General features: G+C 35.4%; 1 protein-coding gene across 4 annotated transcripts in view; it reads left to right on the plus strand.

Annotated features, from left to right (window-relative positions):
- The window catches only part of NOL10 (nucleolar protein 10), a 55,174-nt gene that overhangs the window by 23,763 nt on the left and 11,106 nt on the right, over positions 1–20,305 (plus strand). For all 4 annotated transcript variants that reach the window (XR_014954199.1, XM_021525406.4, XM_021525407.4 and 1 more), the window contains 6 exons: positions 11,344–11,470; positions 12,439–12,518; positions 12,699–12,797; positions 13,389–13,478; positions 15,129–15,302; positions 15,680–15,927. Coding sequence is in view for 3 of the 4 variants with exons in the window: in XM_021525406.4 (XP_021381081.1) it covers positions 11,344–11,470; positions 12,439–12,518; positions 12,699–12,797; positions 13,389–13,478; positions 15,129–15,302; positions 15,680–15,927 (818 nt within the window). In the remaining variant the exon portion in view is untranslated. The remainder of the gene's footprint in view (positions 1–11,343; positions 11,471–12,438; positions 12,519–12,698; positions 12,798–13,388; positions 13,479–15,128; positions 15,303–15,679; positions 15,928–20,305) is intronic.

Here is a 20,305-nt window from a genome sequence, read left to right on the forward strand (position 1 = left end):
GTCTCTGGCTTCTTTTCAGGTGGTTTTGGAAAATAATTTGATATCCTAGCATTCCCCTAGTTTAGGGCTGTTGGAGTTATAAACTGGAAATGCTTCAAGAGCAAGTATTTCTTGCCTACTCAATGATTCAGTTTCTCCAAGAGTATAAGGGTTCTGGTTTCTAATACAATACCTACTTTGGACATGTGGCTGTCCCTATTGTTAGAAATATCATTAATTTTATCCTCTTAAAATTGTGTGGCTTTTCAGCTAAACCAGCCATTTCTAGTCCTTCTTGCCTTTCACACATTATTTAACTGATTTTGTTTTACCTTTTTCTTTTTTTGGTACTCTTCTAGTCTGGTTTAATTGCTGTTTATCAGCATCTTTCTGTTTTGAATATGCATCAAAAATTGCTTATCCTTAAAAATTTGTTTTCCTTGGATTTAGAAAAAAATAGTTTTACAAGACCTAAGAAAAGCTAGTTTTTCCTAAGTGGTTAACCCTGAAATAACATAATCACGGATTAAGGCAACAAATCCTATTAATTTACACATTTTCATTTAATGCTTGGGTTATTTGGTGAAACAAATCTGTAGAGGGAGCTTGTACTGAAGGAAAAACAAGTGAAAGCAGTTTTTAATACCTTAGTTTATCCCCTTTATTTCTTTCTGGATATTTGTTTGGAGTAGTTTTAGAATGTAAATTAGGGATGAATATGCTTTGATCATAGGTGCCCAGATGAGCTGCTTCTAAGTAGCTGAATTGATCAAAGTTGTGTTCAGTTCACTCACAGACAGAAAAAGCATTTATTTGAAATAGGTAGTTATTTTCTGTCAGTCTGTGACAGGGTGCTCTCACTAGTTCTATACAAGATGTTATGATCATCAGATACCTGTGTTTACAGTCTGTCTTTTTTCAGTGTAAAAGATGTGGGAGGTTTTCCCTGTGTTATACTCTCCACACTTAGCTCTATGATCACAGCCTTTCAGAACAGTTTTATCACTCTGAAACTTACATTCTTATCCATTCGGAACCTGCTGATTGTCTTTTTTTCTGTTTTGGGTCTTTATATTGTAGGAATACAAACTTACCTGTCCACATCTTGCACTTCATGCCTTTAGGACCAGTGTTCTGTATAGTCAGCTGTCATTCAAATAGTTTGTGGGTGCTGTTAGAGTTACAGTGAGACCTTCTGTACAGATTTTTGGCTGGTGTGGTAAAAGCTGTGAATCAAATGATGCAATTCTTATTATATTTGTGTTTGGCATTTTGACACTAACAGAAAATATTTGCAGTGGAGTGTAAGACTTTGATTTCTTTTAGAATGTTTTCATGTCTTCTGTTTGGCAGTATTAGGTCATTCTGCATAGGTGCTGCCTCAAGTGTTGTTTTGAAGATCATATAATGAGGCTGTGTTTTTTAGAACACAGTTGTTCATCCTGTTCTATACAGCCCTTCCCTAACATGTTTTTGGTAAAGTGGAAAGCAACCATGAAACTGGCTTGTGCTAAGAGAATTTTTTATATCCTGAAATAATAGATAACGTAGGAAAACATTTCATAGTCTGGGAAAAAAGTATGTTAAAATAAAATGGTAGTTGTGACGTAAAATGGAAAATGTTGGTCTTGATCTTTGTTCATTTTGAAAACTGTGAAATGACTGGAAAGAAGGGTTGTTATGAAGTAATGTATTACGACTGAGATCTAGGGCTGCCAAGTGTCAAAAGAAGAAAGTTTCCATTATTAAAAAGATACTTGAGTGCATCTTTGGCCTTTAAACTAATTCTGAGTTTTGATATGTCAATCTTGCAAAATTGTATTTTCCATCCAGAAGAGTCTAATCCTTTACACAAAAAAAAAAAATGTCTGGTGAATGATACATTACCTATCTCACAGTATTTACAAGCATAGGAAAAAAGTTGTTTATCTTCACAAGCAGAAATGTGAGCTTCCTACTTTTAACCTAAACACTTCCAAACTGAAAAATAACACACTGGGCTTATTCCCAACAAAGGATATCCTCCATTTCTCATGTGCTGGCTGAGAGACACAGTATAGAAGGAAAACACCAATGTATGATGATCAGGAAACAATTTCTGATCTTCCTGTAAAACTTGTTATAGATGTTTTCAGGTGCTGATGATGTACTAGTCTAGATTATGAATATATGAACCCTGCTTAGTGCTGTTGTGGCTGTTAGTGTACCAGGCCACACTTCTTCAGTATTTTTTAACCAGACAGCAGCACTCTGACAGTAAAGTCATACGTATAATTTACATCAAACCCTTCAGAGAGCGCGGGAGAAAATGTTTAAAAGCAGAAGTTGTATGGAATTATACCAGGTGATTGCTCTGAGCATTGATAAAAGCATCAGGTGCTTTTTAGTGTTGTGACTGTTTCTCAAGCAAGTAGTGGTAATGGACCTTCTGTTTTTGAGTTCTTTATTTAAGAAACATGTTTTGAGGGGGGAGTGCTCCCCTTGTTTTAAGCCTTGAATATGTGAAAGTTATTTTTTATTTCTGAATTTGTTCTTTCCTTTGGGCTTTCTATTCTTCACTTGATTTCTGAAAATCTAGGGATGAGTTGCCTAGCTTCAGTCAGTGAAGAGAGAGGCAGTCACAGAGAGACAATGAAAATATAATTGCTGAAAGGAAATTTTGTACTGTGCTACATGTCTATCGGCATGTAATAAGAACTAGAGTGTTTTGGCTTTTGAATCAGAAAAGACAAAGCATGTGAGAATTTTCTCCATGTAGTAATTTCAACTCAGTCTTTATTTCATTACATTTGAAAGTAAGAGTAACTGTATTGTCATCTTCTGTGTTGCACTCAGAATTGAAACATCTTGTGAATTATGACTGTTTATGCAGGAAATAGCAAAAGTTACAAAGATCTAAGATTTCCATCACAGAAGATCTTAGAAGTAAATAAAACTATCATGTATGTGGAAGCTTTTGAATATTTTGAAAGCTGCTTTCTACTTAAAATTATTTCCTGAGTTATGCAAAATTTCTTTAGCATTATGCTCTGCAACGAAGTTGGTTTATGCTGAGCTTATCTTCATTATCTGTCTGGAGGAGCTGCACATTCCCAACAGGTAGTTGCTTTTCCTTGCCTTTGTGTTGTCTGGCAGTACTCGCATAAACCCAGAGAGAAGTCTTCCTCCCAGTTTGGAAAAAGCAATTAAGCTGCAATGGTAGGGAGTTATTAGAAACTCGCACATTCCTAGATTTCCAGTAGTTTATTAGATATGTAAGGTAGACAAAGAGCTGGATTTGCCATTACATTTACATCTGTAGCATTCTTCAAATTTCCCTAAAATATAGGTCATCCTCCTGTATGTTTTATTTTAATGACTGTAAAGATATTTATGCTGTAACATTCCTTGGCATCTGGAGTGTACTGTAAGAGCTCTGTTGTTCCCAGCCACTTAAAAGCACGAGAGGCAAGATCCTATGCAGTGTGACAGTTGAGGAATTTTCCTGTTCCATCAAGGGAAATTGATAAGGGGACATGCTGGGACTTGGAATTTCTAGCTTTTTTGTCATGGTTCTTACTTGTTGATTTAGATTGCCATCAGGGGCTGTTGCATAGTTACTAAAATCACTGCATGTGTTACTGTCATCTTTATTAGTTGTGGAAGTTTTGTCTGTTGATGGCCTATGCCTTTTAGTATTGCAAGAAGAATGGCATATATGCCATTATGTTGTGAGAAACAGATTTCTGAACACATTAGAACAGTTGGAAACTGTGTAGAAGTTCTTTCCACATTATGAAGTTTCCCACTTACCATTGCCTTGTCTGCCTCTCCTGTAGTCCCAATTGTAAATGCAAGGAAAGAATTTCCCAAGGAATTTATCCTTTCTAATGTATCATGATGGGGTTGGAGTTTTTGTTAGACTGTGTAAACCATGAAGGTGGTATTGTTTGTGAGGGAGATTGTGCTGGTTCAGTGACACAGTCACTAAACAGTAAATTAACTTCATGAATGTTCTGGTGAGTACCAGAACCTATGCAAAGGAATTGGTAAGAGCACTTAGTGCTTAGTGCAGTGTGGTAGGGAATGGAAGGTGTGGATGGCCAAAGTGTGGTTCCTAACTTAGTGTCAGCAAGGCATTAGATCAGCTGTTCATACCTGAGCTGCATCAGGACATGTCCATGGGTAAGTAAAACTTGTGAAGGGAGTCCCAGCTGAACTTACTGCATAGTATTAAGGCAATTTGCCTAGTTGCCTCTCTTTTTACAGCTGGTATGCCATAGAACCTGCTGTGTTAGAATAAGGACAGACTTTTGGTAACTCTTGGATTATTTCCAACTGGTTTTTTGGGAAGGTGCTTGAAGCAAGTCACAGTTGTAACACACGCTTTGAGAAGCCACTCTCCCCTTACCTTTTGAGCTTCATTTGATTAGTTGACTTTATGTGAAAGTAGTGTATTCTTGTACTTTAAGTTCCAATCTTTCTGACTTCACATTGTCTGTAGGGAGTCTAATAAATAACAGAACCATATCAATACTGATGAAGTGTTTGTTTTACGTATGTCAGAACATGATAGGGACATTGGTGGAGGCATCAGACTCTACTCTTAATGAGCCATGCTGAAAGTCATGGCTGGTAAGTCACAGATGACTTGAGAAATATCCCTTTTTAGCTCTGTCTTGTGAGGAAAAAAGCTATTCTGGTAATCTTATTTACAGTTTTAAAGAGTAACTTTGTTTGCTTGAGGATATTTTTTCCCAACATTATGAGCACCTGATTCATTGCCTCCTTCAAAAGATGGTGGCTTCACCAAGAGCACTCACAGTGAGAGCAGACCTGTGACTGGTTAACTGACTGTAGTACTTGTCAGCCCAGAGGGTAAGAGATTAAAAAAAAAAAAAACAAAAAAAAAAAACCCCACCATTATAAAGCCAAACTGCTTAGAATTAGAAATAGAAGTACTTACTATCTGATAACTACCAGGGTGGAAAGATTTAGTATCTCATTCCTAGAAGATGCATGCAAGTTCCTGCAGCAGTTTTTAACACTGGGAAGATCTTAAAAGCCATGTTTCCTTTAACATGCTCTCTAAGGAGTAAAACCTCCAAATAGTTGATTTGGCAGCTTCCATAGCATAGTGTAAGGTAGGGAAACCAACTATTCAACCTCGCTGATTAATGAATGTGCCAAAAATGTCTGGATGTGCTGGAGTTGGGATGAGAGAGCCAATTCATTGTATAGTTCAGTGAAATTTATGAGTGTGTGGGCTTAAAACCAACTGCAGTGCTGTTGTCAGTAGTATGCCAAAAGGGGAGAGTGTGCTATTTAGTCTCACTTGGTCATGTCTGTACTCCACTGAGCTACTTGATGTCTTTAAAAGCACCAAATTTACACCATGTGATGCAGGATGAATGAAAGCATGAAATTATGAAGAATATGTGGGAAATTTGTTTGGAGTTTATTCCCCAAACCAATTTAATTTAGAGAATCAAAGAATTTTCTTCAGTCCATTAAATAGAACTACAGGATTAACAGGGCATAATTGGAGTGACTGTAGAGCATTCGTAGGAAGACTGAAGACTACAAAAGAATGGTAGAATTCAAAATTACAAATTGTTTGGAGCACATTAGTTGCTACGGGAAATGCTGTGTAGGAAATGTAGTAGACAGAAACAAAACAAGATAATGTGATCCCAAGGCTCCCTCCTAACACGAGCTGATCTCTTGGGCTGGCTGTGGTTGAAGGCCAAAAGCATAGTAACAAGAACAGAGCTGCAGCTTTTCACATCTACAAGCTAGAAAAGATCCATCTGGGTTTTTGAGTTACCAGTTGCAATTGATTTAACTGTTAACAAGGTGCACCAAGGTGTTCTTTCTTCTCTTGACTTCTCAATGCATCTAGATGGAAACATTTCAAAGTTACTACATATTGAGATCTGTCTAATTCTTAAAATTAGAGAACAAAACATTGAAAACAATACTCTTAAAATGAATAGTAATTAATATTTCATGTAATTGCATTAATTAAACTTGGCTGTGCAATTAGGGAGCTAATTATGTTTAAAATGCAATTGCGCATTTCTATCACTGCCCACACCCTGGGGATCATGATTTTTTTACCTCCCTCATTAGACCTTCTGTAATCTTTCTCCTGTTAAATGATGTGATTGAAACTGAGAATATGCGTGCATAGATATGCATTTACTTTCTCCAGCAATTATATCCTGTTAAAGGTTTTAAATGCTTTATATTATGCCATTTCATTAAAAATCAAACAAAATTAAAATTTTATTGTTACTATTTGTCTTCTCCAAAGAATTTTTTTTGTCCTATATGTAATGTGTATGTGAAGGCTTTGAGTTAGATATATAAAATATATTTAGTTTCAAGAAATTATAGTCTAGAAAATAATATCTTCTTGAATGCTTTAAGTTTTATTTTTTGTTTTGTTTTTTAATGGGAACAGAGGAATGAATGAGCCACTTTGGATTCTCAAGTCCCACCTTATCACAAGCACTCAGATTGTATTGTTTTTCTTGAATATTTCAAACTTCATCTGTTGGTTGTTCCCCATTATCTCCAGTTTAAAAAGCTGTTAAAAGTCACACTCCTCTGATGCTTAGTTCAGCTCTAGTTTATAGTGTCTCTGTAATGTATTTATTCTTGTGCAAGCATTACTGTTTCAGAAATCCTTCTTGTGCCATTATACAAAATGTCTCCACCAACTCATTAATAATTTTACATAATCCGCCATACCTAGAGATCTGTTGAAGACCTTAAATATGTGCTATTTTTGTTGTAATCACCATTATTCAAATAATATGGCAGTGAATTATTTAGTTAGTACATTTTTCTAGTAATGGTCTTAGTCAAAATGTGTAGAAGGTACCACAACACATAGACTTTTTGACAGAAGATTTTTCTTTTAAAATACAAAAGAACAGTGATAGGATGTATTTTCATGCTTTTTTGTTACTAACTCTATGGTTGGCATGATACAGCCTTATAGAGTTAAGTTTTGTGAAACTGAAATTTTTCTGAATCTGCATGCTGCTGTCTCATGCAGCCACAGCAAATAATGCCTCTGCTTTCCAAAGCCTCTGGAACTGTGTGGTTAAATGATGTCCACATACCTTAAGTTAGTTTTCCAGAGGAAATTCAAACAGTTTAAACTTCTCAAATTCTATTGAATAATTTTGAAATCAGATTAATGCTGTCTGTGAGCATTTTGTGTATTTTTGATTGATAAAATAAACCAGTGAAGATTGGGAGGGTTGAGTCTTACTGTATTTTGACATCTTGTTTATTGCTGAAGAGTTTATCGCTGTCTTGTTTGAAATCTTCCAGGAACTTACTGTTTAACATCCTGAAAAACAGATTTTGGAACCTGTTTTTACTCTGAGAAGAAAAGAGCAATTGTTCAGTCACTCCTGTAGAATTGGTCTCAGAAACCTTCAAACACACACTTAAGAATACTTTTCTGGATGTGCATTCATAGTAGTTTAATTTAAATCTCTTGACATCTGACTGTGGAAGCTTCTACACATCCTGAGCTTCTTTTAAGTTGTTAAACATGTTTCATACTAGTTAGGATTAGGGCAGGTTTTTGTGGCTGTAAGAGCTCTGCAGAGCTGGCTGTCAAACTGTTGAGTGTACAGACTGTTTAAAAGTGTAGAAGTGCTGTCTGTTGTTTCAAATTAAAGCTAAGGAACATCTGTTGTGGGCTGGGAATAATACCTGTGCTGTCCTAGGGTTCATTAATTTTAGTAGAACTACAGACCAATGACAGGATGATATTTTCCACAGAAGTGCTCAGGAATTGGGCATGGCCAGAGAATATTCTGTAACATGTAAGACTTGTGATGCCACAAGATTATGAAGTCAAACATCTTGTAGCATAGAATACAAAGAACTGTGATTTTGGAAGTTATTTTGCAATATTTAAAAATATTTTTCTGTGAACTTTCCCTTCTATTTCTTGGACAGTTTGGTCTCAGAGTTGTTGTTTCTGCTCAGTTGCATGCTGGAACACTCATCATAGTTTGTGTTTTCTATGTGTAAAATAGAGAAATATTCTAATATGTATAAGAAAAAAATTATATTAGGTGGCACAATACTAATAATTATTAAGTACACATTTTTATGTCCTATGGCTTGGCATAAGCTGAAAGGCAGTGGTGAGGTGTCTGCATTACCATGGTAGTGGTAAGTTTTGCTCTGGGGAGGAGGGCACTGGTGTGACCCATCTGTCACTCTACCTTGCAGTGTGGTGGTGGGACACTGAGGGACAGCTGTGCTTTGTCACCTCCTGGGTGCTGTCTCCAGTTGGCGAAGGAGGAAGGTGCTGGGAGGGGAGCAGAGCACGGAGCACCCCCTCACTCACTGCCAGCTGGGCCCTGCTGGTGGCTAAGGCTCCTCCCTTGATGGGCAAAAACATTTTCAAAGCAGTCTTACTGACTTTCAGGAACAATTGGCAGAAACTGTCCCTAGAAGTGGTTATCCTACAGAAAGCAGAATAATAATGAAAACAGCAAAAAATATTAATTCCATCACAGTTGGTGCTCACGTCTGGTCTTCCTGTGCTAAAAAGCTGTGATAAAAGTTGGGCATAGATGTACACTCATTTAATAATGATTTTCCCATTGACTGAGTGCAACATTTCTAAAAATTATAGAGAAACCTATTTGGTATATCATTAATATTGTAAAAATTATATCTGTCACTTAAGTTGTATGCAATTACCTACTTCCTAACATTTTCTTATTCATGTGAATTTCAGTACATTTTTCTCTGTGAGGTGTGGTAGATTTGTACCTTTCCACTCCAAACTGGAGTATATTGATTGACCTACACAAACTCCACAGCTTTGTTTTGTTTTGGTGGCTTTGACAGGGACTGCAGGCCAGGCTGAGGTGGTGCCAGTGCTGGATGACAACAGCTCCAGTGGGTCCCAAGGGGTCCCACTTGTGGTGCAGTGTGGCCACTGTATGGAAAGACATGAACTGGGTGTAACAGGCCAGTTTCACTTCTCCCACCTTGTCCCTGGAGGCCCAGGGCAGACCGGCCCTGACAATTGTTGCTTTTGTACCTGGACACAGGAATGGTGGAGCCCTGGAACCTGGCATTCTGGGGTACTTCTAACATCATCCTGCGATGGCTGTTGTTTGACAGTGTAGCATTAAATTCTGCAGTTAATGCAGTAGCAATTAAATTGTGTGAAAGATTACTATTGCAGAATAAGGGCATTTCTTAGTTATGTTCATGTCATTATGGCTGATATTGTTTGCTGTTTCTATTTTTGAATTTCTTCCTAAGCTTTAAAAAATGTTTCATTTTAATGCACAAAGCAGAGCTCCTAAGGTGTCCTAGAATAGGTAGGCAAGTGGTTTCAGTGGGGTGGGAGAAAGGGAAATAAGGTAATAAACATACACAGACATCTCTGTAGGGTTTTCCTTTCTGACAGTTAACATGTGAAATTTTAATAATGATTGGACTTTTCTATTTTTTCCTGGTATTCTGTCACTGCTTTTTTCCATTAATTATCTCATTTCCCCACTTTGTTTTCTATGATCTGATCATCCAATTCACTCCACAGATTATTGTGAATTATCAGGTTTTTTGCTTCATGTGTTTCATGACACAGATTACGCCCCATCAAAGGTTTTGCTCTCAGTATCAGGTTTTGCATATAGTAGTGAATGTTGTCCTTAAATTTTATTACAAGAGAAATTTTGTTTAGTTAGTAGGAGCTTGGGAGTTTTTTAATAAGAAGGACAAACTGCTTCATCTAAAACAAAATTATAGGTAAACTTAAGGTTCTTCCACACCAGTCACGCTTTGATGGTAATGAGGCATAGATCACTGATTTAAGTGGCATGAAGAAATTTAGTAGATCTAGACTGCTTGCTTTTTAATATAGAAGCTTGGCATTTAAATAAGGGGGTTTGGGGGAAATAAAACAAAAAGTTGAAATCTGAATGGAGACAAAAGCTTCTGGAATGTTGGTAAGAAGTCAGTCTTAATTTATGTATGTCATTTGTTCCTGGAGCAGACATGGGGATTTTGGTTAATTAAGTAGGTAAAATGTTTCTTGTTAGTGACATCTTGAGTATTTCCTTGGAAGCTCTTGGTAATTGGAATGAAATTTGCAGCGTGGTAAAAAAAGTGCACTTTTTCATTTGGTATCTAATGGTTCTCAGCTAGGCCTGAGATCTTAGGAAGATAAAGCATATTTAATACAGAGACAATAGTGGGCTAGAATAAAATATTATTCTCTGGAGTGTTACAGGCAAGAATATGTGAGATAGAATGTTATGGTCTAGAAAACAATTTTACAGGGTTTTTTGTGTGGAGTTGTCTTCAAAAGAAAACTTTTTAATTAGAAGAAACATACTTTTAAAATGAACAGCATTATCTCATGCTGTTAATCACCAATCATGTTAAAACAAACTATGTATATGTTAAATAAATAAAATAACTTCTAGTTGTTTCCATAATTGAATAGGATCTTAAAATGTTGTTGTATCACAAGAATTCCTATGGTTAACTTGAGTTTTTAATATGAATTTTTAGCAAACAAATCAGAAACCTCATTAAAAGTCCCACTATGGGACTTTACTGGTCACTTAGCATTCTAAAATGTCAGCTGATTTACACTAGAGAAAGAAATGCAGTGTTAGATTTTTCCATGTAGCTAACTCACCTGCTAAAATAAGACTGCTGGAACAGCTGAATGTGGCTGCATGAGTCAAGATGGAAAGGAATCTCAATCAGAACAATGGGAAGGAAAAGTAAAGGGAGCTGATTTTTAACTTAGGGAATTAGAGGAAACCTATACAGAAAAATACATTGATAGTGCTACCTAATATTGTGCAAACAAATCCTTTGCTTCATCATGGAAATATGCAAATATTTTTAATATTTTCTATTATTTGTTCATACAATCTAGGTTTATCCCTGAATAAAATACATGAAATATATCTGTGGTGTTAAGATAAATGGGGCAGAGTAGGATTTAACATAATTGCATAGTGAACCTAACAAGTTCAAGATCCAGCAGCACTATATAAATTAGTTGCTATCTAGTGCCATTAGTTTGTAATTTCTTGTATAATGTTCGACTCTAAGGTTTTATTAAATTAATCAGACTGGGACCACTTGAAACAGTTATACTTGAAACCCCCAGACTGGCTGGTCTCAAATGACCTAAATTAAAATAACACTTGCATAATCTATAGTACTCTTTCTTGGTAATACAAGCAATAGGTTTAATTATGTTCTCTGAGTGCTGTGGGATTAATTTGTTATTCCATTACAGCCAAGGGCCTAACTGTAGGCTTTTTCTGTAAGAAAATGCAATGTTATAAATTTTTATAATATCCACAGGTTTTAGGACCTGCCCCAAAATGGTGTTCCTTCTTGGACAACTTGACTGAAGAACTGGAAGAGAATCCAGAAAGCACTGTTTATGATGATTACAAATTTGTTACCAGAAAAGACCTTGAAAATTTAGGTAAAACAGTTGTATACACCCTTTGGCTGACTTCTTTGTTCAGTTTTTGAACATTTACATATCTGATTGTTGTAATTCAAGTGTGATGTATGAGGACTGCTAGAAATTCACTGGCAATAATTTTCTCTTGTTTTCTTCATTATTAATATTCCAGACTGATGGCTCTAAGTTCTTTGATTCCCAACCAGTATAACACAAGACATGTATATTTCTCAGATTTTTATCTCAAGAAGGTGATTGATATTTGCTGGTATAGTTTATCTGGGCATCTGTTGTGCTTTCATATGCCACATGGAAAGCATAGGAAGATAAGTTGGTTTAGTTGTCAAAATATTTTTGAGGTGCTGAAATAGAATTTGGAACTTGCAGCCAAAGGCTACGCTATTTGAATGTAGTAATTTTCAGAAAATACAAATCATTCTAGGGCTAATAGTTTCAAGAAATTGAAATACTGACCGTTGTATAGCAGAGAAGATAAACAACCATGTCTTGAGGCAATTCGTCCTTTTTCTGTCCATTATATGGTTTGATTGCAATGTTTTGATCTATTTTACTTAATTTACCTTTGACTGTGAGTGTTGGGTTTGACACAGGGCGAACTCTTTAATTAAAAAGTCTCTCACACTGAAAAAGGGATTATCAAACACCTATGGACTTTCAAAAAATCCTCTGGAATTCTTTGTGAAGTTCTACAGAGCATAGTGCATGTGGGCATTTTTAAAAAGTGCTCAGTAATGTGTTTTATGACAAGAAAAGTGGATCTGTTTGCTCTGAAGAAGATTACATTTTTTTGCTGGCAAAACCAATTCTTATTCCCTGTTTTACTTAGTCTTGATGTCATGATTGTGACTGTTAGATTGATATTTTGCATTGGCAGTGTTTGTCTTAAGGAAGTGAAGTGGCTGGCTTGGAATAGAAGCTTTCTATATATGAAAACTCTTTAAAATTCTGCGAAATGTTTTTCCTAGGCCTTGCTCATCTCATTGGATCATCATTGCTCAGAGCATATATGCATGGCTTCTTCATGGACATAAGACTTTATCATAAGGTAACTAAGACTGAATCTAGTCAATTTTTATTCTTAACAATAAAATATATGTGCTGTGGATTTTCTTTGTCCTTTTGTGGCTTTTTTGTTTTGGTTGTTTTTTTTTTTTTCCCTTCCAGATAATGAGCTGTGTCCTGTATTAATGGTATTTTCTTTTTACCTTCTCCTGCTTGTTTAAAGGCAAAAATGATGGCCAACCCCTTTGCCTATGAAGAATATAGGAGAGAGAAAATAAGGCAGAAGATAGAAGAAACTCGTGCACAGAGAGTTCAGCTGAAGGTAAATCCTAGAAATAAATAGTGTACTTTGGGGAAAACTATTCATAAAAAGTAATATATTCCTAAGTGTATCTTAGAGATGTAGTGACTTAGCATTTGAATCTGTTTATCATTGGACACATGAAGTAATTTATAGACCTTTTTGAATGGAAACAAAATTCCCATGTGTGTGAGTTTGAAAGGCTGATACTGAACTAAAAGAGCAGGTCTCACCTCATTTGCCACTTGAGCAGATAATCCACTGGTAAAACTTTGCATTTTCTACTTCTGTCATTAAATTACTTAAGCCATTGAAACATGATACTCTGGAAAGTGATATATGAAAATTGTATTGTATTTATAACTAGTAACTTTCTAGATTGGGCCTGTTCAACATAAAATGAGAAAGTTGCTTTTAAAGCTCTAAAGCTGATGCATTGGAAGTTAAAAATAATATATAAGTTCTTAAGTCTTCTCTAAGTGCAGTTGCTTTACTAATACCTAGAGATATTTGAAACCAGTCAAGGAGCTTTTCTGCAATATTTGTAAGAAGGTAAAACATGTAGGTTGCATGTGTAAAAGGCTAATTTATTAATTGCTTTCCTCTTTTTAGAAACTCCCAAAAGTTAATAAAGAACTTGCCCTCAAACTGATTGAAGAAGAAGGAGGAGAGCAACAGTTTAGTAAAAAAAGAAAACAAAAGGTGAGCTCTTGTTTTGGTGAATTCTCTAGCTGGGATCACAGAACTAGCAATGCTTACAGGATTCATTTTTTTGTTGTTGCTTTTTGGCCAAAGAGATTCAAAATACCATTGGTTCTGTTTCTTATAAATAACTTATTCTGGTAGGTGGCTTTAAGATGGATTTGACTGTAGCTGCAGGACAAAAAAGACCATATAGTAACTTGAAAATAAAAATTATTTAATACTCACTGTGAAGATAATATGGGTTTTAGAGGACTCCAAAAGCTGATTAATCTAGCCTCAATACCACAGCTGTTCAAACAATACCTGTTATTTGCATTTGTTTTCGGTATTTTGGTGGTGACCATGACAGGATAGATGTTACCTATAACATTTAAGATAAAGCTGCCTTTTTTGTGTGTGTGCAGTTAAATATATTTTATGGAAAAGTCAAAATGGTTTGATTTTATGCACCAGGAGTTCTTCTGGATGTTAAAAGTAATCCATTTCTCTGCTAAGAGAAGTTTTAATTGAAGAAATGGGTAAATGTTTAATGTCTAATGGGAGAGGAGGCTTTTTATAGATAGCACTTCATAGGTGCTATTCTCACAAGATTGCAGCATTCATGATAGGCAGACACTAGCTGCATGTGACAAGTAATGAAATCTTATGTGTTGAGGTTAGTAGGAAGGATGAACTACTAAAAAGACACGTGGTGGTGAACCTTAGGTGAGAGTTCAGTAGATGGAGTCTGATTTGTCTTGAAGTATATAAAGATTGTGTTTCTAAGTGGACTAAATAGAGTGTATATAAAAATGTACATTCAGCTTATTTTTCTGAAACAGTATTAGAGTCCTATGACAAGCAATTTATTTTAGGCTTTGGGCTTTAATTTTTGGCTGTGGTTTAAAGTTACACATTTGCACTGGTTTTGTGTTTGAAATTTACTCTTGTGTTCTGTATCCTTAGTTCAACCCTCTTCTTCAGTAACAATGAAAACCTAGTGAAGTGGTGGGATTAATATGCATTTTCTATTAAAAAGCTATGTATGCAATTATTTTAAAATAAGAGTAACTGTTCTCATAAGATGAATTAGTAGCTTGAACTGTTCTGAATTCACCAGTAGCATAATTTACACTGAGTTCATTTACTTTGACATCAATTGAATTGCCTTTTCCATTCTGTATGTGAAAGTAGTGAAGAAAAAGTCTTATAATGTGTATAACAACACTTCCTCTTAAGTATTTACAGTAAAAAATAGTAGCATTGCATAAAGACATGTACCCTTATAATTTGTTTTACATGTTGTAGACTCATTCCCATCAGGCAGTATATTTGCCTTGCAGGTACTGCTGATTAGTCAGTAGATATCAATGTCTCCAGACTAGCTGGCTGAATGTATGAGAAACATTTATTTGAAAATATTAGTAATTGTGTATTTAAAGTGTCTGTACTGTACATTAAAAAACTCTTGCTTACAGGTAGCTTAAAATAATATTTGTAAAAGTAAAATAAGCATAAATCTTGATTTTTATTTGACCTGGAAGGATAAAGTAACTGGCATTTCATATGCTGGTTATTAATTTTGTTTAATTAAGAAAAAGTGTTACTTATTTTGTTAATGTCTGTTTCAGAATTGTCTAACTTGCTCATGCTTTGCTTCTGTTCCAGAATCTGCCCAGCCTTCTCAAAGATGATCGTTTTAAGGTCATGTTTGAGAATCCAGATTTTCAGGTGGATGAGCAGAGTGAAGAATTTAGGCTACTTAACCCACTTGTTTCTAAAATAAGTGAGAAAAGAAAGAGGAAGCTAAAGATCTTAGAAGAACTGGAAGCACAAGGACAGGTAAGATATTTTCCATTTGGATTAAGAAAACTCCATAAGCTTTTTTTTTCCTCTGTTTCAAGCTTTCAGACTTATCACGTCAGAAAGATGGAGTCAATGCAAGAATGTCTTATCAGCTACAATAATTTATAATTTTAATCTAGTTTTTAGATGCAATACCGTTTCTGCACAAATACAGATTTGGAAAGCATAAAATATATAGATGGTAACAACTTTACAATATATTTTCAGCTTATTTGCTTTTACTGCTTTTGTTCAAAAATTGTAGTTCTCTTCAGCTGTATCTGTGTAAAAGTTGTCACGTACTCTAATTACAGGAATGATTTGGAAAGAAAATGAGTTGATGATTTCTTATTTTATACTATTTTTGTCTGCAGGAAGAGGAGGAAGAACCAGAAGGAAAAGCAAGTGATGCAGAAAGTTCTGAGAGTTCAGATGATGAAAAAGGCTGGGTTGAAGAGGTCAGGAAACAGCGCAAGCTTTTACGCCAAGAGGAAAAACTAAAGCGGCAGGAAAGGTTCAAGGAGGATCAGCAAACAGTACTAAAACCTCAGTTTTTTGAGATTAAAGAAGGAGAGGAATTCAGAAGCTTCAAAGACTCTGCCAAAAAACAAAAATTAATGAAGTAAGACTAATGTTCCTATTTTAATAGGTGGGGGTGGATGATTCTTGACTATTTCCCTACAGTGCAGGCTCCCAATGTTTTGGCTTGGAAGCACTTGCTGGTAAAGCTACATTTGGTGATCCAAGGGTATAACTTAAGGTGACATCATCATTGAATGCTTTGTGTTCTAGATAAACAATTACACTATTTAAAGTAGGACAGAGACACAACACAAATGAAATGAGTAAGATACTACTGAGTCAGATTGGGGGATCCATTACTCAGTGAAGTGCTGGTCTCACAGGTGACAGTGATGGCTTGTGAGACTGGTTATATTTCTCCACCAGTGTCAGTATGAGGTTAACAGACTGGATGTTTTTAATCTGACTATCCAAAAGAGTTTAGAATGCTACATGAGTAGTCACTGTTTTGGGAGTAGGATCAAGATGGGTCAACACAGTAAAAGAATTGTTTTGTTTGGGTATTTTTATGGCATCTAGAAATTTTCAAAATCTTCACTGTCCTTCTAATGTCAGGATTTACTATTTCTGTTTTTTATTTTGCAATATAAATTATCAGGCTAGGAGGGTGTTTTAAGTGTAGTTTTTTTGGTTTGGTGTGTTTTTTTCATGTCCTTCAATTGATGATCATCTGAAATAATAAGTACATGGATAAGCATGCCAAATGAAAGAAAGAGCAGATTAAATTAAAGGCCTTGGCTTTGAGGTGCTCAGTGGCTGCAAATCTCATTGATTTAGTTTTATTCAGAGGTGAGCTGAGCCCTTCAGAAGATGAGATTTAATAGCATTTTAGTGTTTGGAGCACAGACATTCATTAAACCTTTCAAGACATTAGCTTCAAAGTTCTTGCAGCACAGCTGGTGCAGAGCAGAATTTTGACTAATGTTGGAAATGGGTTTTTGGGCTAAATGGATCTCATAATAAACATTTTGGTTTTATTTAGAATAAAATTATACAGTCAAAGAAAAGAAAGAGGATAATATAATGGGGCTGTTTCTTTATGTCACTAATGACTACAATCTGGTTGTTTTATGATGGGAATTTTTAGGAGACACATGAAGAAAACCTTGATAAAAATTTAACCTTTTAGCTAGAATGATCATATAAAATGGATTTTTGAGTATTAGCAAGATAGCATTCCTATGGTAGTCAGATGGTCAATGATTTACATGTTGTACCTGTAAGATCTCTTATAAGTAGAAATAGAAATTTTAGAAATAGGGATTTATACAGCAGAACTGATATCAATGTTTTCCTTAGCTATTTTTTATCAGCAAGTAATTTCACACAGGGAATTCTCTTTGTACTTTTTATTGAATATACCCACTTATTCTGAACTTTTCATTTCCTTAGATGTTTCCATTAACTTTCTTATTATTATTTTTCTTTTTTTTCTTCGTTACAGAAGGTGAAACAACTTTTTAATTTTGTCAGTTTTTCTTCTTTGTCAGGAGAAAATCTGCTCTGGATACTCTCACAAAGTATTATAGCTTAAAAATATTTTTTTACATTGTGATTAGGTTTATAGTCATATTAGCTGTAACCTGGGAAGAGCCTGAAACACTGGTCAAATGACGCTTTATTCCCATTGCAAGTGAAATATTTCATTAAAATGCTATATGGCTGCAGACTACTCATATATTGTTCTTTTGCACAAATTCAGCTGCTGAGCTCTAAAGAAAATTCTTAAGGACATTCAATTTGAAGCATAAAGATTTCATTTTGTCCAAAATATGGAAGGCTTAAATATGAAAAACAGTGTGGAAATTCAAGTAAATAAGCCAAGATAGTTATAAGGAAGAGAAACATTTAGAAAAAAATAATGTAGTGTGACACAGGATGAAGTAAATTCTTTCATCTGGGTTTAAGGGAGAAAAATAATTTCTTCACCCCAAGAAGAGCAAAAGCAAATAACACAGACCTGTCCTGTAGATGAAGGAATATCTGTGATGACATAAACCATCAAAAGAATTTTAACAGAGTGCTTGTAAAGAAATGAGAATGCCTTTAAGATACCCTGCTAATAGATACCCTCTCTGATAGATGCACAGATAGGCTATAATGTCAAATGTATAAAAAAGAAGGAGAGGAATTTGAGGACAGAATAGGACTACCAAAAAAATGAATGTGGTAGCATTGCTTCCTTTGTTTTCTGAGTTGCTGTCATTGAATTGACTTACATGGGGTTTTTTTTTATCTTTGTCTAAGCAATTAGCTCTATATTCACTGATCCCTTTATGTTCATCCTAGCATTGTTCTCAGTATGGAGTTTGGTGTTTGTCAAATTTTTAGAAGAAATTCAAAAATCAACAGCTGATATCTGTTTCATATAATGCATATCTGATATGATTTTGTAGTCATAATCATTTAATCTGTGTTGAGAGCTAACTTGTTTGTTTGTAAGCATTTTTACATATTAGAATTTTATAGAGAAGAGAAATATGTTTTGTGCTGGCCTTATTCAGTGATAAGTAGTTAGCATAAAAGTAATTAATTGAAGTAGCATACTGGAAACTGGGAAGACTGTAGTGGCATGTACAATCTGGTGAGGCTGGCATGTTTGTCTTTGATTTGATATATCCAAGTTACATGATGATGGTCTGTGACCAATATAATTAAGTACCTTAATACCTTCACTATGCATTTAATGGCTAGATGTTCTTTTTTTCCTCTAATCATATAATGTTCTACCTGAGGAAATAGTTTATGACTTATATAAAACTGGGTGTTTCTTTTGACATGTTCCTGACTCAGCACGGCTCCAAGCCCAACTTTTAAAGCAGTGATGCGTACTATAAATTTCTTTCTAGACCAACAGTCTACACATTTTTCTATGCAGGAAAGCTGCAAAATTTACTCATGGTTCTATAAAACACCTTGTTTCAAATCCATCTACATTTAATTTTCCCCTTTTGTACTCTTAAGCTTGCACAACAAAACCTGCAAATCCTGAATTTCTTTCCCTACAACATGTTTCCTACCTAGTAACTTGAAAGGAAACCATAAAAGGAGAGGATTTTTATCTGTGTGCTAAGAGTTATTTTGATTTACTTGATGTCCCTTTAAAGAGTATGTTACTGAAGTCAAAACATCAAAAACTATACTAGTCATATTTTATCAAAAGTATGACATGTAATGTATGTGTCTCCAGAGGCGGCCAAGAATGCCAACAAAAGCATAGTTGATATTTCCTAGTATTGCTAAAGAGATATTCCTGTTTTACAGCAGGAAAAGTTGTGAAAAACTGTCTTCTTATGATGAGGAAAAAAAATTGCATGGGTAATTTTTTGTTTGGTTTACATTAGGGCAGGGGAATTTGCTTCCTATAATGCTGTGAATGGATCCCTTGAATTAATTTGTTGAGGAAGATATAAAAAAAACCCAACCAAAACAAAAAACTCAGCTGTTGCTTGTGCATCAGTATGTACAACTCACTATCACTTGAGGTCTGCACATTTTCTGATAAATAGGGCCATACCTGTGCTTTTTTCAGTAAGATTACAGCTCCACAGCATGTTGCTAGTATCTACTCATTTAAATTTTTCTCCTGACTGAAGCAGTGCCTAGGCAGTCATGCTAAATAATTGCTGGGTAGTGGCCATATTTCTCCAGTTCACTTTCAAAGGGGAGAAAAATGGGACTTCACTTGAATGTAGAAATCCCACCACAATGTTGGTGACTGATCTTCTGCCACAGTTAGCTCTAAGGCTTAGCTTGTCTTTCCGATTCGCACAGATGGAACAAGTTTTTACATGTACTCAATGAAAAATATACTACAGAAAAAAATACAAAGTACCTAGTCATGAGAAATAAAGTGGTTCTTGACAGTAATTTTTCATTGTTAATCTGAAAAGTCTTTGTTAGATAAAATGGCTCATTAACCAAAATTCAGTGGACTTCAGAGACTTCATGCATAGGTCGCAGCCGTGAGTTCTTCATACACAGTAAATGCCGTTGACTTTAGTGGCTGCTATTTTTTTATATATAATCTCTATTTTTATGATGATTTATTTTCCACTTTAAAATTTATACAGAAAATGTCTCTTTGCCCTCTTCAGAGAGAGCTAATGAGGTACTAATAGTATCTCAAATTGCAGAAACTAGTTTTATTTACAGTTAGGAGAATGTTTTCTAAGGATATGCAGAGAGTTTGATCATACAAGCCATGCCATATTCTCAGAGAGTGCTGCTTAACTCATAGGACCTACATTACAGGAGAAGGATGAGCCCTGTGAGAGCTCACAGGTGCCTTTAGGGAGGCTGGCTGAAGGCAGCACTGTCCCTGCCTGCCTCCCCCTGAGCTGGAGGCTGTGTGGGAACAAGGTGTTTTTCTACTCCTCAGCTGTTCCAGTTTACAGCCCCCCTTAACTGAAGTTGGT

Source organism: Lonchura striata, chromosome 3 (assembly GCF_050655825.1).
Source record: "Lonchura striata isolate lonStrDom1 chromosome 3, ASM5065582v1, whole genome shotgun sequence".
Lineage (NCBI taxonomy): Eukaryota > Metazoa > Chordata > Aves > Passeriformes > Estrildidae > Lonchura > Lonchura striata.